The sequence below is a fragment of the Panulirus ornatus genome, chromosome 55 (assembly GCF_036320965.1).
Source record: "Panulirus ornatus isolate Po-2019 chromosome 55, ASM3632096v1, whole genome shotgun sequence".
Lineage (NCBI taxonomy): Eukaryota > Metazoa > Arthropoda > Malacostraca > Decapoda > Palinuridae > Panulirus > Panulirus ornatus.
In genome coordinates this window covers 37,926,694-37,945,293 of record NC_092278.1, presented here as the reverse complement: position 1 = coordinate 37,945,293, position 18,600 = coordinate 37,926,694, and the positions used below count along the sequence as shown (strand labels likewise).

The following is an 18,600-nucleotide window of genomic DNA, read 5'->3' as shown; positions in this document are numbered from 1 at the left end:
GGAGGGCAAGGAATAGAGTGAATTGGAGCGATGTGGTATGCCGGGGTTGATGTGCTGTCAGTGGATTGAATCAAGGCATGTGAAGCGTCTGGGGTAAACCATGGAAAGCTGTGTAGGTATGTATATTTGAGTGTGTGGATGTATGTATATACATGTGTATGGGGGGGGTTGGGCCATTTCTTTCGTCTGTTTCCTTGCGCTACCTCGCAAACGCGGGAGACAGCGACAAAGTATAAAAAAAAAAAAAAAAAAAAAAAAAAAAACATACATATACATACACAGCCATATACATATATACACATGTACACATTCATACTTGCTGCCCTCATCCATTCCCATCGCCACCCCACCACACACGAAATAGCATCCCCCCCCCATCTCTCCAGCAAGGTAGCAACAGAAACAGACAAAAAGGCCACACTTGTTCACACTCAGTCTCTAGCTGTCATATCTAATGCACCAAAACCACAGCTCCCTTTCCACATCCAGGCCCCACAGACCTTTCCATGGTTCACCCCAGATGCTTCACGTACCCTGGTTCAATCCAATGACAGCACAGCGACCCCGGTATACCACATCGTTCCAATTCACTCTATTCCTTGCATGCCTTTCACCCTCCTGTATGTTCAGGCCCTAATCGCTCAAAATCTTTTTCACTCTATCCTTCCACCTCCAATTTGGTCTCCTGCTTCTCCTTCCCTCCACCTCTGACAAATACATCCTCCCTGTCAATCTTTCCTCACTCACTCTCTCCACATGTCCAAACCATTTTAAAACACCCTCTTCTGCTCTCTCAACCACACTCTTTCTATTACCACACATCTCTCTCACTCTTTCATTACCTACTCGATCCAACCACCCGACACCACACACTATCCTCAAACATTTCATTTCCAACACATCAACCCTCCTCCGCACAACCCTATCATGCCCATGCCTTGCGACCATATAACATTTTTGGAACCACTATTCCTTCAAACATACCCACTTTTGCTTTCCGAGATAAAGATCTTGCCTTCCACACATTCTTCAATGCTCCCAGAACCTTTCCCCCCTCCCCCCACCCCATGACTCACTTCCACTTCCATGGTTCCTTCTATTGGAAAGTCCACTCCCAGATATCTAAAACACTTCACTTCCTCCAGTTTTTCTCCATTCAAACTTACCTCCCATTTAACTTGTCCCTCAACCCTACTGAACCTAATAACCTTACTCTTATTCACATTTACTGTCAATTTCTTCTTTCACACACTTTACCAAACTCAGTCACCAACTTTTGCAATTTCTCACCCAAATCAGCCACCAGCGCTGTATCATCTATGAACAATAACTGACTCATTTCCCATGCCCTCTCACCCACAACAGACTACATACTTGCCCATCTCTCTAAAACTCTTGCATTCACCTCCCTCACCACCCCATCCATAAGCAAATGGAGATATCATGCACCCCTGCCTCAAACTGACATTCACAGAGAATCAATCACTTTCCTCTCTTCCTACTCATACACAAGCCTTACATCCTTGGTAAAAACGTTTTGCTGCTTCTATCAACTTACCCTCCACACCATATACTCTTAAAACCTTCCACAAAGCATCTCTATCCACCCTATCATATGCCTTCTCCAGATCCATACATGCTACGTACAAATCCATCTGTTTTTCAAAGTATTTCTCATGTACAATTTTCAAAGCTAATACTTGATCCACACATACTCTACCACTTCTGATACCACACTGCTCTTCCCCAATCTGATGCACTGTACATGCCTGTGCCCTCTCAATCAATACCCTCCCATATAATTTCCTAGGAATACTCAACAAACTTAAGCTAAAACATCCAGGTTCCTTTTCTCGAACATGCAACCTATCTCTCCTTTTTTCTCACCTTGGTACATCAACACACATTTAGACACCCCAATCTGAACCTTCGAGGAGGATGAGCACTCCCCACATGACTCCTTCTGTTTCCACCTTCAGAAATCTAAATACGAGGGGGGTTTCTAGCCCCCTGCTCCTGCCCCTTTTAGTCACCTTCTACGATACAAGGGGAATATGTGGGAAGTATTCTTTCTCCCTATTATTTTCCATACAAATTCGCCATTTCCCGCATAAGTAAGGTAGTGCTAAGAACAGAGGACTGAACCTTAGAGGGGAGCATCCCACTTGGCCCCCTTCTCTGTTCCTTTTTTTTGGAAAAGTAAAAAACGGGATAAAAGGAATTCCAGCCACCCGCTCCCTCCCCTTTTAGTTGCCTTCTATGACACACACCTTTCTCTTGACCTCTTGCCGCTTTATTTTATACATCTCCCCATCATTTGTACTCCTTCATTGTAAGTATCGTCCAAATGCCTCTCTTTCCTCCTTCACTAACAACTTTACTTCATCCCACCACTCACTATCCTTTCTAATCTGCCAACCTCCCACCTCTCTCATGCCTCATGCATCTTTTGCACGTCATCAATGCTTCCCTAAATACGTCCCATTCCTCAACCACTCCCCTCATGTCTTTTGCTCTCACCTTTTGTTATTCTATACTTAATCTCTCCTGGTACTTTCCCACACAAGTCTCCTTTCAAAACTCACTTACTCTCACCACTCTCTTCTCCCCAACATTTTCTCTTCTTTTTTTGTAAACCTACAAATCTTCACCTTTGCCTCCACAAGATAGTGATAAGACTTCCCACCAGCTGCCCCTCTCAACACATTAACATCCAAAAGTCTCTTTTACACGCCTATCAATTAACACGTGATCTAATAATGCCCTTTGATTATCTCTCACATTCTCATACATATACTTATCCCCAATCACCAGTCTTTTTTCAGCAGACAAATACACAATTTCTTCACCATTTCCATTCATAACACTGAATACCCAATGTATGCCAATTATACCCTCAACGGCCACAATACTCACCTCGCATTTAAATCACCCATCATTAATACCCAGTCCGGTGCACCAAAGCTACTGACACACTCACTCAGCTGCTCCCAAAACACTTGCCTCTCAGGATCTTTCTTCTCATGGCCAGGTGCATAAGCAACAATAATCACCCATCTCTCTCCATCCACTTTCAGTTTTACCCACATCAATCTAAAATTTACTTTCTTACACTCTTATCACACACTCCCACAACTCCTGCTTCAGGAGTAGTGCTTCTCCTTCCTTAGCTCTTGCCCTCTCACCAACCCGACTTTACTCCCAAGAATTTTCCAAGCCATTCTTCCCCTTTACCCTTGAGCTTTGTTTCCCTCAGAGCCAGAGCATCCAGGTTTCTTTCCTCAAGCATACTATTCATCTCTCCTTTCTTCTCATCTTGGTTACATCCACACACATTCAGACACCCCAATCTGAGCCTTCAAGGAGGACGAGCACTCCCCACTTGATTTCTTCTATTTCCACTTTCAGAAATTGAAATCCAAGAAGAGGAGGGTTTCCAGCCCCTTGCTTTTGTTCCTTTAAGTCACCTTCAATGACACATGGGGAATAATACATGGGAAGTATTCTTTCTCCCCTATCCCCAGGGATATATATATTTTTCTATTTATTATACTTGATTGCTGTCTCCCACACCAGCGAGGTAGCGCCAGGAAACAGACAAAGAATAGCACATCTACTCATGTACACACATATATACATAAACACCCATACATATACATTTATTATTTATTTATTTTACTTTGTCACTGTCTTTCGCATTAGAGAGGTAGTGCAAGGGAACAGATGAAAGAATGGCCCAACCCACCCACATACACATGTATATACATACACGTCCACACACTCAAATATACATACCTATACGTCTCAACGTATACATATATATATACACACACACAGACATATACATATATACACATGTACATAATTCATACTGTCTGCCTTTATTTGTTCCCATCGCCACCCCGCCACACATGAAATTACAACCCCATCCCCCTGCATGTGTGCGAGGTAGTGCTAGGAAAAGACAACAAAGGCCACATTCGTTCACACTCAGTCTCTAGCTGTCATGTAATAATGCACCAAAACCACAGCTCCCTTTCCACATCCAGGCCCCACACAACTTTCCATGGTTTACCCCAGATGCTTCACATGCCCTGGTTCAATCCAATGACAGCACGTCAACCCCAGTATACCACATCGTTCCAATTCACTCTATTCCTTGCACGCCTTTCACCCTCCTGCATGTTCAGGCCCCGATCACTCAAAATCTTTTTCACTCCATCTTTCCACCTCCAATTTGGTCTTCCATTTCTCCTCGTTCCCTCCACCTCTGACACATATATCCTCTTCGTCAATCTTTCCTCACTCATTCTTTCCATGTGACCAAACCATTTCAAAACACCCTCTTCTGCTCTCTCAACCACACCCTTTTTATCACCACACATCTCTCTTACCCTATTATTACTTGCTCGATCAAACCACCTCACACCACATACTGTCCTCAAACATCTCATTTCCAGCACATCCACCCTACTCCGCACAACCCTATCTATAGCCCATGCCTCGCAACCATATAACATTGTTGGAACCACTATTCCTTCAAACATACCCATTTTTGCTTTCCAAGATAATGTTCTCAACTTCCACACATTCTTCAACACTCCCAGAACTTTCGCCCCCTCCCTCACCCTATGATTCACTTCCGCTTCCACGGTTCCATCTGCTGCCAAATCCACTCCCAGATATCTGAAACACTTCACTTCCTCCAGTTTTTCTGCATTCAAACTTTCCTCCCAATTGAAATGTCCCTCAACCCTACTGTACCTAATAACCTTGCTCTTATTCACATTTACTCTAAGCTTTCTTCTTTCACACACTTTACCAAACATACACATATACTTACATATACCACTGTGACCTATTGCTGTTTCCTGAGGGGCAGGGTAGTGCCAGGAATGGATGAAAGCAAGCAAGTATAAATATGTACATGTGTTGGTATGTATATGTCTGTGTATGTACATGTGTATGTATTATATGTATATGTATGTATGTGCATGTATGTACATACATGTGTGTATGTGAGTGGAGGGGTCTTTCTTCATCTGTTTCCTGGCACTACCTCACTGACACAGGAAATGGCGATCAAGTGTAATAAATATAAACAAATAAATATGAGGCTGTACCTCTAAGATAACAATCCAGTATAAATAAGGCACACCTACACTCGAACAATCAAGCGTATGTAAGGATGACCTGTATGTGAATAATCAAGCATACATAAAGATGTACTACTGAGCAATTTAGGGTACAGGAGGATATATCTCTAGGTGAACAAACAAGTTTAATGTACAAGAGAACAAACCTATAAGTGAACATGTAAGCGAGGCAGAAGGCATCGTAGTCCTCCTCTGAAAAGAGTTCCAAGAACTTCTCAACGCCATAGTTGCCCGGGAAGCGGTAGCCAGGATCCTTCAGTGCTTCTTGTGTATGCACCTTGATACGCTTGATCATGAAGCCTATCTTGTCTGCCTCGTTGTCTAGGTCGAAGTCTGAAACAGTGCCAGGGCATCAAGAAAGGATAGACGAGGGAAAAAGGACATGATATATAGAGATGATTCATATGAAATGAAGGAGGAACATTAAACTGCAAGGAGGAGAATAACTGCAAAATTATGGCTGTATGGTATGAAGCCAAATCATCTTACAGTTAAACTTTGTATCTAAATGGGAATGATCATGTCCAAGACCATGTATGCAGTACAAGCACTAAGAGTACATGAAATTGGGTTTCATGTATGTCACAGAAACTGCTGCATGATACTAGTTTCCTATGTGTAATCCCTAGCCAAATCCTACCCAGCAGTCAATGAAACAACTCTACATTTCTGTATCTTTCTTTTATCATTTGCTTACAAAATGACACTTGAAGATGACACAGCTGCTTTCATGATTTCAAAAACAAGGTACATTTGTTGAAATCCATACCACAATGAATGATTTTGCTGTTACCCAACTTTCTCTAAGAGCAAGAACAATATCCAAGCAGGAGAAAAGGCAGAGGCAAGCTTATTCAAGCAGAATGTAGGGTTAACCTTCTCAGTGCCTCGTGTTGGCTTGTGTGGCACAACAGAATGTGTGAAATATCTTAGTCTAAGAGGATATTAAGGAGCAGACAGCTCAGGCCTATCCCATCCAGCTCCCTTCTGAGTGCTGCCTACTTGTCCATACCTTTATCTTAATGGATTTGGAATATATGACAAGCATAATGCTTCAAGATCTTAGAACTTGCGACTACCCTTATGACATCAGATCCTGGAACCTTTGACGACCCTGGATCCTGGGGCATTTGACTACCCTAATGATCTCCAATCCCAGGACTTTTGACTCAGATCTTGAGGACCTAAAACTTTGTGAACTTACATCACTATACACATGTGGAGGCATAAAAAGGGAAATTACTGGGCACTGGGAGAGGAGGAGGGGCTAAGGAAGATTAAGTTACAGTTACCAAGAAAAAACTTATAAAGCAAAGTTTCATGTTAAGTTATCATCTAAGAGCATATGTGGCTTAAAGAGGGAGATTTCATGGTCATTGTGATCTACACAGGGAGTTCTACCATTAGATGGGATTTAAAGAGAGTTCTACTGGCAAGCATGGCTCACAGAGGCAGAAGTTTTACCAACACATGTGCCCTACAAAGACAGTTTTAAATGGCAGGCATAATTCATAGTGCTGCCAGCATTTGTTGCCAACAGAGTTCTACTGGCAGTTGCAGCCCACAGAAGGAGTTCTAAAAGCAGGTGTGACCTTTGAGGGAATTCTGCTAATGGGTCACCTACAGTGGCAGCTTTACCAGCAGGTAGGGCCTCTAGATGCATTTCTACCTGCTGTACGCCTGCTAGATTCAGTTACATATAACTCATCAGTAATGTCCAGTCTCTTCTGTAAATAATACTATATGTTCTTCTAATCATAATGAAAAAACAACACAATTCAACATTTTAATTATTAATATATTTATTCAACCATAAGGAGGCAAGGAAGGAGATGGAGGTTCAGAAAGATAAGAATAATTAAGCAAGGGTGCAATGGAAGGTAAGACAGAGGGCCAGAAATAGATGGAGTATTAAGACCTACCCGTTACAAGGCATGGAAATGGGGAGGGAATGGAAGGGTCTCAACCAGATCTACCTACAAACTGTGAGAATTAGAAAATGTTCAGAGATCTTTCAATGCCTATAATAATGTAAAGGACCTAAATTACTAAGAACAACAGAAACCTCTGAGGCTATACTCCCTGAAGAAAAGACAGGAGAGGCATGTCATCACCTGTAACTGGAAAAAGGTATGGTTCCCAACTTACATCCTCCTGTCACAACAGGTATAGGTGACTGTAAAATACTACCTCTGAAATCCAAATGTGCACAAAATGAAAGAACACCTTAAACATCCAGAGACCAAGACTCTTTAACATCTTGCCAGCTACCATCATAAACTGGATGGGACACACAGCTGACGAAGTTTAATAATGCACTGGACAAGTACTTGCATAGTGTACTACAGCAGCCAGGCTGTAGGGGTCTTGTAAGCCTGACAGTTATAGCCTCCAACAGCTTAGTTGATCTACATCCAAGTTCAACAGCCTGAGCCCAGGCTCTGGGGGCATAAACCCCTGAAGACTTCACTAGGGATGCACCAAGTAAAACAGGCACGGAGGTGGAGAGGGAATGGAGGGGATAAGTAAGACCTACTACAACGAGGCAGGTGGGCAGGAAAACCTACCAAACAAGGTAGGAATTTCAAAAGGGAATGAAGGGGATCAGCTAGACCTATCACAACAGGTCAGGTAGGCAGGGGGAGAATGCAAGGGATCAGCCAGACCTCCACACAAGGCAGGGCAGGCAGGGATAAAATGGGGGGGATTGGCCAAACCTACCCTAATATGGCAGGGTAGGCAAAAAGTGAAAGAGGGGGATCAGCCAGACCTACCACAAGGCAGGTGGGAGGGGAGGGAATGGAGGAAATAAACCAAACTCACCTGTGACGCGGTATATGTTATTGACACGCTGTACATGTCTTGTGATGGTCTCAATGCATGCCTCCTCGGAACCAATCCTCTCATAGAAAAGGTGGTCTGCCTGCAGGTACAGCATGCACGTCGTCTTCTCCGGGTCCACACTTGACCTGTGGCAGAAATGATGTTGTGAAACATCACTTTGGTGATAGACTGGTGACATACAAGTAATGTAGGAATGTCTATTTCTGTGCTGGTGTCTGTAAACAGCATGTTGGCAACATTGCCAATAAACAAGTCTAAGAATTTCATATTTTGGTTTGTATGTCTGGTCTCCACAGACAGTTTCTACACCACCCCTTACTGCATGGGACTCACTTATGCATGGCTTGCACAGGCACAGTCATTTCTGTGGTACCTGCTTTTGATAGAAATTTCAATGATATTTCACAAACACTTGTGTGAGGAAGTACCAGGAGAGACTGAGTGCAGAATGGAAATAGGTGAGAGCAAAGGACATAAGGGGAGTGGGGAGGAATGGGATAATTTAGGGAAGCAGTGTTGGCTTGCGCAAAAGATGCTTGTGGCATGAGAAGCGTGGGAGGTGGGCTGATTAGAAAGGTGGTGGGATGAAGAAGTAAGATTATTAGAGAAAGAGAAGAGAGAGGCATTTGGACAATTTTTGCAGGGAAATAGTGCAAATGACTGGGAGATGTATAAAAGAAAGAGGCAGGAGGTCAAGAGAAAGGTGCAAGAGGCGAAAAAGGGCAAATGAGAGTTGGGGTGAGAGAGTATCATTAAATTTTAGGGAGAATAAAAAGATGTTCTGGAAGGGGGTGTAGGAAGAGAGGAAAGTGATTGGTTCTCAGTGAATGTTGGTTTGTGGCAGGGGTGTGTGGTGTCTCCATGGTTGTTTAATTTGTTTATGGATGGGGTTGTTAGGGAGGTAAATGCAAGAGTTTTGGAAAGAGGGGCAAGTATGAAGTCTGTTGGGGATGAGAGAGCTTGGGAAGTGAGTCAGTTGTTGTTCGCTGATGATACAGCGCTGGTGGCTGATTCATGTGAGAAACTGCAGAAGCTGGTGACTGAGTTTGGTAAAGTGTGTGAAAGAAGAAAGTTAAGAGTAAATGTGAATAAGAGCAAGGTTATAAGGTACAGTAGGCTTGAGGGTCAAGTCAATTGGGAGGTAAGTTTGAATGGAGCAAAACTGGAGGAAGTAAAGTGTTTTAGATATCTGGGAGTGGATCTGGCAGCGGATGGAAACATGGATGCGGAAGTGGATCATAGGGTGGGGGAGGGGGCGAAAATCCTGGGAGCCTTGAAGAATGTGTGGAAGTCTAGAACATTATCTCGGAAAGCAAAAATGGGTATGTTTGAAGGAATAGTGGTTCCAACAATGTTGTATGGTTGCAAGGCGTGGGCTATGGATAGTGTTGTGCGCAGAAGGATGGATGTGCTGGAAATGAGATGTTTGAGGACAGTGTGTGGTGTGAGGTGGTTTGATCGAGTAAGTAACGTAAGGGTAAGAGAGATGTGTGGAAATAAAAAGAGCATGGTTGAGAGAGCAGAAGAGGGTGTTTTGAAATGGTTTGGGCACATGGAGAGAATGAGTGAGGAAAGACTGACCAAGAGGATATGTGTGTCGGAGGTGGAGGGAACGAGGAGAAGTGGGAGACCAAATTGGAGGTGGAAAGATGGAGTGAAAAAGATTTTGTGTGATCGGGGCCTGAACATGCAGGAGGGTGAAAGGAGGGCAAGGAATAGAGTGAATTGGATCGATGTGGTATACCGGGGTTGACGTGCTGTCAGTGGATTGAATCAGGGCATGTGAAGCGTCTGCGGTAAACCATGGAAAGCTGTGTAGGTATGTATATTTGCGTGTGTGGACGTATGTATATACATGTGTATGGGAGTGGGTTGGGCCATTTCTTTCGTCTGTTTCCTTGCGCTACCTCGCAAACGCGGGAGACAGCGACAAAGCAAAAAAAAAAATAAATAAATAAAAATAAAATACTCGTCATATGTGTCCGAATCAACAAAAAAAGCATTACCTAAATTTCCTAAGACAATATGACATGCCTTCCTGCTGAAAAATATTAAAAGAATGTTCCTTAAAGTTCTGTTCTATTGCCTAATCTTTTCCTTAAATAAATGACCTTTCTTCTACTTCTAACCCAATTTACCCTTACATTTATCATTACACTTTAAATAATTCTTCCATTTCCCTTTCCCATTAATAATTACTCTCTTGTCGTGATCATATATCCTTTCTGAGTTCAGACCTGTGCAGCATTTTGAAGTGGGGGAGTAACCATGTAAAAGTAAACAGTGCTAGAATGCAATCTCTCCCTATATCTCTTTCAAAGAATCATTTGTTTCCCTCTTCAATTTCAAAACACCATAATTCAACCCTGTAACAACATCAACACGTTAGACACAATTATATTCTCCACTCTGTTCTCGAAACCACACATACCCACCATTATAAAGTCATTCAAGTATGAAATACAGCTTACACATCTTGGGTGACTCATCCTCTAATCCTTCCATTCCATTGATTCTACTTGGCATCACCTCTCTTTAACCTTTCCTTTCCATATGCCGCAACGTAGCTTCTCTCTCTATTCTACAGATATCAATTTCGCCATTGGTTTCACGAGTTGTCTGTATGTGTTCCCACCCCTAAGGTCTGGATTTGTAAAAAGTGTTTGGCTGCTCCTTCCCAACACCTCTCCAACCACAATAGACCCCTCTCATCCAAACCACTCCATACCTAATCTCCAACTCCCATATTGAAATAAAATGCTTACATCCGCCTCATACTTTAGCAACCCGTACTCACAGATCTTTATCTCCCAACAAACATGACGTTGCACATCATAATAACCCAACAAGCTCTAATCAATTTCCCTCCAAGCTGGGTTGTAAATACCAACCCACCATACTACACTCCCCAGACATACACAAGTTACACTTTCTCGTCTATGCTCTGGGCATCACACATCCCTACCGTACTTCAACACAACCCAGGATCCTTCAAGCCTACGGTGCAACTACAATAATCAAGACATTTAACACTTCTTTGTCAACTGCCATGCACTCTTCCTACATAAGTCACACTAACATCACTAGACTTTATGATCTGCAGTGTTGTCCGGTGGATGTGACCAGCTTCCTACTGAAGATAGAAGGGACTCTTGGGGGAGGAAGTAAATAATCCAGTTATAAGCTACAGCGCTGCCTGCAAACAGTAACAATGCCCCACAACAAACAGCTTTTAATACTGCTGTTCCACTAGTGAGCAGAAAGAAGTACTGCATCATGAAGTGTCTTCACCCCGAAGCCCACCCTACCCTGCTCCTGCATGGAGCACAGCCTCTAAGCTGTATGAGCTCATGAATAGCGTCCTGGGGTTACATAACTAAGTATGCCCTACATTCAGAAAAAAAAAACTGAGACAAACAGTACCTTTTCTTCCTGGCACTTCTCTTGGTCCAGGGGTGGGTGAAGTCTGGAAGCACTGTGGTTCGGACCCCCGGCCTGACTCTGGTGTAATTCCAAGGGGGACTAGAGGCCACTGGATTACCTCCCCCTGTGGACTCGTACACCAGCTCGAAGTCCAGTTGATTGGCGTCATGGAGGTGTGGATGATGGAGGTGGCTGACAGCCGGGTGTTGCGTGGACGAAGTGTTGTTGTGGCTGGGGGCGGAGGTGGGACGTGGCTGAGCACCGGCAGGAACCTGGGTAGTCACCCCCTCGGAGTCTGTGAACTCGTTTACAAAAGATGATGACTTGTTATCAAAAATAAGTTTCTTTGAGGGTGAGTGACTAAGACGGCTAGATTGGTGGTGAGGCCCCGAGGGTGTGGCAGCACTGGAGGTCGGGGAGGCAGGGGCAGCAGACCCACCACATGCATCACTAGCAGCGTGGGACAAGCTTTCACTACAAGTCACAGCCTTATGCCTAGGGTGAACACCTTGCGGCTCAGGCGACGGGACGTTCCCGCCTCGCCTGGCTAGCGCCGCACTGGACGAAATGGAAGAATGAGACGAAGGCGTCGTGGTCTCGAGTGGGTGTTGTACAGGTGGCATCTCTGGGCCCACAGGCACATCCACGGACTCAAGCGTGGGGTTGAGGGACTGGTGACGAGGAATTGGTACCCCCCATGGAGTGTGGACGCGGCCCCGGAGATGGAGCTGCTGTGAGGCACAGCGGGAGAACACCGGGTGAGCCACATCCGATGCCTTGTACATGACGGAGTGGAACTCAGCCTGCTGCAGGTACCTACTGGCTGGCTCCAGGTAGTAGAGTTCGTTGGACGTGGCCACATGCCCATCGAAAAGCCCCTCATGTGTCACCACGCCCTGCACCTCCGCTAGGTCGTCGTCTGTAAACAACAACATTACTGTAAACAAACATTACTCTATAACTCTTACATGATGACATTCGCGAAGACGGAATGATAATTGACACTAAAAACTGAGTGTTTGTTGACACTAAAAACTGACTGTTGACACTAAAAACTGAGTGTTTGTCCAGGATATCACTGTTTAGAATAACTATGAGCCAGAAAAAGTTACTTTTATGAATAACTGTAAAAGATATAGAGCGGTCCACAACTTAGGGACAGTATTCGACATTTTTTTTTTCTTTTAATATTAGCTAAGACGGTACGGGCACTTAAATCCTCTAATCCAGGCCATTTTATTAATGTCATCTCTCTATATAACCTAACCTATGCCAGGTACCAATTCTATCGACCAGCTCTTACGGGTGGATGAACAGGTGGGCTGACTGTAGACCGGCTGCCGCGACCAATATTGAAGCCAACGTGGGCTCGAACCCCGGGCGACCGGCCCGTGGATGTGGGAATAATATAATACAAGTTACGGTCGGAAATAACGTACTCTAGAATAGCTCACTTGAATGAAACATTAGAGCATAACCTTCATAAAACAAATAGGGGAAAAATAGTCTAAAATAACACATGAATAACTTCCATTCTGCAATGAATGTATATGAATAACTTGCCGTCAAATATAAAATCAAATTGTAGTATAGAATATCTCGTGTATAAATTACGATCACGATTAATGAACTAATGACAAGAATAACTTAACAATGTATAATAACAATAACAATGTAGATATAGAATGATGAGAATCACTTGCAGTCTTCGATAGGTAATTCGGGTAACTCAGGTTGAAAATATTTCAAGAATGTTTGACTATTATGAGACAATGGCCACTGAGGAAGGAGGCTCACGCATGGATTAACCCACCAAGACAGTGTTCAGCCACCATTGCTAATATTGCGGTATAGGTCGTCCATTTTGGTGTGTTTGATTAGCTTTAATTACCGAGGTGGTGCCTTTCTGTCTTTGTGAACTTGATTATGATTAGCTGTTGACGAGACTGGTATGAATGGTATATATCCTCTCTTGCTGCAACCTCCCCCACCACAGGTTACATTCACATGGGAGGTAGACAGTGTGTGACACTATGTGACGACAGTTGTCTGATATCGTACGTGTTACTTTGAAACTTTAGACGGTTAGATGAGAAAACAGTAACCAAGTTACAACTGTGGTACAACAACCTAACCCACAACACTGTGTGTGGTCTAGATTAGCTGTTAAGGACGACTGATAAATAATGTTGTCATCAACAACACCTTACCATAACTCACACATCATAACAATGTTGTCAGCAACAACACCCAATCATAACTTACACATAACAATGTTGTCAGCGACAACACCTTACCATAACTCACACATCATTACAATGTTGTCATCAACACCTTACCATAACTCACACATCATAACGTCAAAAATTATTTCGTATCCAATAATTTTCATGAATAACTTACTCTCAAGAATAACTGAAAGATCTTACTGCTTTATATCAATCAAATGACTATAATAACTCAGCCAGTATCAGTTACGATTACATGACTGTTTAGAATAACTTTACCATGAAGATCAGTTTGCACTCTTGCATACTCATGAATCACTTACAGTCAGACATACCTCATGACTAACAATATGATGAATAACTTGCTGGTTAGAGTAACTTTGCCAAGAATAAAGAAATCCTCTAGGATGGCTTGACCTCAACACTAACTTACTCTAACATAGTAACTATAAAAGGTATGAGCAGATGGGTCAAAACTGAATTCGGATGAACATCTTGGTCTGTTATGAATTATGATGAGCATCTTGGTCTGTTATGAAGAACTTGTTGAAAATCTTAGAAAGGAATAACTTACTGTCAGGAAAACTGACAAAAACAATTTGCTGCCAAGAATAACGTAGTCTGAAAAAACTGTTATGAATAAGTTACTGTTAAGAATACAACTTAACTATATTACTGTTAAGAATAACTTGCAGTCTAGAATAACTTTCAATGATAACTTAGTCCAAAATATATCTATGTTGAGAATAACTTACTTTTATAAATGCTGTCTAGAATAATTCATGATTTACATACTTTGAAGAATAACTCAATTATCTTGCTAATACCATTACAAATATTCCCAATACTTTCGTCATAACATAATTAAGTTACTCTTTTGAAAATTTTAACATCAAAAATGATTTACTGTCACGATTTCCTGTTATAACTTGGTCATGAATGAGGTACTGTATTGAATAACTAGCAAGTTAAAAAAAGAACAACTTACTGTCGAAAATTATATGTTGAACAAGACATGAATAACCTACTCTCTAAACATATACCGTTAAAAATAAGTGACATCAAGTCATTATTCACAAATACAACTTTTTCTTATGAAGATCTGGTGTCAAGTCAGCCATGAATAACTTGCTGTCAAGAATGAAATTAGAAATAACAATATCAAAAATAAGTGTCAGTGTGAAAAATGAATTATTTTCTAGAATATATTAGTTAAGAATAACTTCCAGGCTAAAGTATATGCCATGAATAACTTACTATTAAGTTATCCAGCATAACTAGTTCGAGAACAACTTCCACAATCGTGCCAAAAGTAACGTAAGCCACACGGGAGGCCAGCTTGGACCACAGCAACGGCCATCATGCCATACAGTCATCACTGCTCTCATGAATATAGGTTGGCAACACACCTCATGCATGACACAACTAGGGTCGATGCATGACACAACTAGGGTCGATGCATGACACAACTAGGGTCGATGCATGACACACACATACTCGAAAACTTGGTGAAAGTATGGAACAATCCACAAGAGTCAAGCCTTATATTGCACACATTACCACAGCTTTGTTATGTATGACGTCAAACATAATACGCACACACACACACACACACACACACACACACACACATACACACCACACACACACACACATACACACCACACACACACCACACACACACACACCACACACACACACCTTCATCTTCATGTTGTAGTTCTTCCTTCATCTTCATGTAGTTCTTCCTTCATCTTCACCAGTTGTAGTTCATCCTTCATCTTCATCTGTTGTTCATCCTACATCTTCATCTGTTGTAGTTCTTCCTTCATCTTCATCTGTTGTAGCTCTTCCTTCATCTTCATCTGTTGTAGCTCTTCCTTCATCTTCATCCGTCGTTCATCCTTCATCTTCATCTGTTGTAGCTCTTCCTTCATCTTCATCTGTCGTTCATCCTTCATCTTCATCTGTTGTAGCTCTTCCTTCATCTTCATCTGTCGTTCTTCCTTCATCTTCATCTGCTGTAGTTCTTCCTTCATCTTCATCTGTTGTAGCTCTTCCTTCATCTTCATCTGTCGTTCTTCCTTCATCTTCATCTGTTGTAGCTCTTCCTTCATCTTCATCTGTTGTTCATCCTTCATCTTCACCAGTTGTAGTTCATCCTTCATCTTCATCTGCTGTAGCTCTTCCTTCATCTTCACCAGTCGTAGTTCTTCCTTCATCTTCGTCTGTTGTAGTTCTTCCTTCATCTTCAGAATCAGAGACAAACTCATATGAAACATCAGAAACACAGTTACCTCCTGCTAGTGCCAAGAGTTACCTCCTGCTAGTGCCAAGAGTTACCTCCTAGTGCCAAGAGAAATTTCAATAAGAACTGACTTCTAATCTCTCAGGCGGCACAACAGGCTATCAGACAGGGCAGCTGCAAGTATTCCCAGTTCACTACTGCAGGACGTGGGTGAAGCTGATGAAAATAATACCAATTTAGTTATTGACAGAAACACAATTTACCGTGGACGGCGAAAAACAAACAGTGAAAGTTACCAGTGCAGTGAGATGGCCTCAACTACGCCTTCTGCCATTTGTTTTGATGGGCACAAGGATAAAACTATTGTCAGTCAACAAAAACGCAACACATTTTGAAAAACCGTTGTAAATGAAGAACACATTTGGCTTCTACAAGAGCCCCGATCAAAATGTATTGTTCCTCCAAATTCCGGTAATGACTGTGATACTGCGAAATAAATGTTAGGTTTTCTTGTTGTCTCATATGTTGATCTGAGAGCAACTGGGTGTGATGGCAATGCTGTACATACAGATCGTGATGGCAATGCTGTAAATACAAGTCGTGATGGTAATGCTGTAAATACAGGCCCTGATGGCACTGCTGTACGTAGAGGCCCTAAAATGGAGTGATAACATTTCTAGAACAAAATATTGGCAAGCCATTGCAATAGCTTATTTACCAGCTTCATGCTAGGGAACTGCCTTCGAGACAACGACCATGGGTGGTAACACATGTTAACCAGGGGGACGTACAGGAGAAATTGGCCAACAATAATTACCAGATTGTGAGATCATTCCACTTGATATATACTTCAAGGTTATGAAATCAGAAGATACTGAAGTAGACTCTCATGAACTGAGCACCGATCAAAACCACTTGTTTGATATTCATCAAGCAATGTCTGAAGGCAGAGTGGATGGTGCACCACTACCCCATCATAACCCAGGGAGAATATCTCATTCACGGTGACTGACAACAGTGTGTTACAACATCGGAGTCTTCAAATACTTTCGAAATACTGGCCGAAGTTATGATGAAAGTTTATGGACCTACGTGGTCTAAGATAAAGTGCAAACCCTCCATCAAATATGGGGCTCAGCATTTTCACGTAACCATTGTCCGTAATCGTGCCTTCGCTAGCAATGTCAAGCACATCTGAACCTGTTATTCAGGGAAATGCATTCTTCAGGCAGCCTGCGAACCTCCTCAGTACCATGGCTGATGCTGAGAGAAACTATGATCGTGAGCTACGATGGAGTAATGTGGGTAAGAAAAGAGCAGCAGTGTTGGACCTCTGAACGTTTCTGTTATTGATTTCCGTGGAAAGGAATATTTTGATTGACGGGCCCAGTACTCATACCACAAAGCCGACTTTAACAGTGGTCATCAAAGATGAAACGACCAGGAACTTCATCAAGTGTGGCATTCCCACTGAAAATGATAATATCAGTAAGACACACACACACACACACACACACACACAGTAGAACACAATACAGAATTGATTACGGAAACATCAACAAAGTGTGTGGCCAAAAAAGCCACAGTTCCACATATGGTTGGTTGGTTGGGAGGGAGTTAGGGTGCAAGCCACAGTGTAGCCACGTCCAGGCTGTGAGCTGTGTGTTACTTCTGAAATGCTGTACCTGGTATTACTGAAGTACATTACTTCAGTAATACGTGAAGAGCTGCATACACTTATCATAAAGGAAAACCACCCAGTGAACTTCAACAGTCATTTTACATCAACATATAAATGACATATAAAGTAAAATGACACATAATCACGAATCTAATATTTCTGTAATGAAGAATGAATTGTCATTTTTACCTAATGCTGTTCCTATACTTCAATTACATCATCATCATTATCATACCACGCACCTATGGATGAAAAATATTGCTTTTAGATTTTAGCGATTTTTTCAAAAAGATTATATCAACAAAAAATGCTGTATTTTTCAAACAGGTTGTATTAACAACAAAAATGGTACATTTTCTATTTTCTGGGGGGGAGGGGGGCTGAGGTAGTTGTTAAATTACTTCCAAATTTCAGAAACATCTTATTAAGTGTATATCTATATAATTAACTCTACCCCACTTGAAAATAAACATATTTTCAGCTTTAGATATTTCCTATATAGATGCGCGTTTTTTTTTAATATCTTAATTTTCAATTTTTGAGCCCCGGGGGAAGGGGGAGGGGGGATAAATATGTTAGCGCTGAGAACCAATATATTTTTGCAGATATTTTTTCTCACTGATCCACCAGTTTTCCGCACCCTCCCCCCTCCCCTAGCTTCGTCTCTTCGTTGTATATCAACTGACTGTTCTATTTCTCTCTTGTGTCTCCCCTGATAATGTGATTATTACACGAAAGTGCACTTGGGAACTTATCGTTTTCATTTTCTCCGTGGACTCATAGGAATATATATATATATATATATATATATATATATATATATATATATATATATATATATATATATATATATATATATATATATATATATATATATATATATATATATATATATATATATATATATATATATATATATATATACATATAATGTAAAAACGATCCAGCTTCCCTCCCACACCCACAGTGCTTCAGTCCAGCCTCCACTTCCGTACCGGCGGGCAGGCCAGGTGACCGTCT

General features: G+C 42.0%; 1 protein-coding gene across 4 annotated transcripts in view; it reads right to left on the bottom strand.

Moving 5' to 3' along the window:
- The window catches only part of LOC139765712 (disintegrin and metalloproteinase domain-containing protein 10-like), a 310,501-nt gene that overhangs the window by 41,385 nt on the left and 250,516 nt on the right, over positions 1 to 18,600 (bottom strand). For all 4 annotated transcript variants that reach the window (XM_071693501.1, XM_071693502.1, XM_071693499.1 and 1 more), the window contains 3 exons: positions 11,424 to 12,342; positions 7,980 to 8,125; positions 5,303 to 5,489 (listed from right to left, as the gene is read on the bottom strand). In XM_071693501.1, the coding sequence (XP_071549602.1) occupies positions 5,303 to 5,489; positions 7,980 to 8,125; positions 11,424 to 12,342 (1,252 nt within the window). The remainder of the gene's footprint in view (positions 1 to 5,302; positions 5,490 to 7,979; positions 8,126 to 11,423; positions 12,343 to 18,600) is intronic.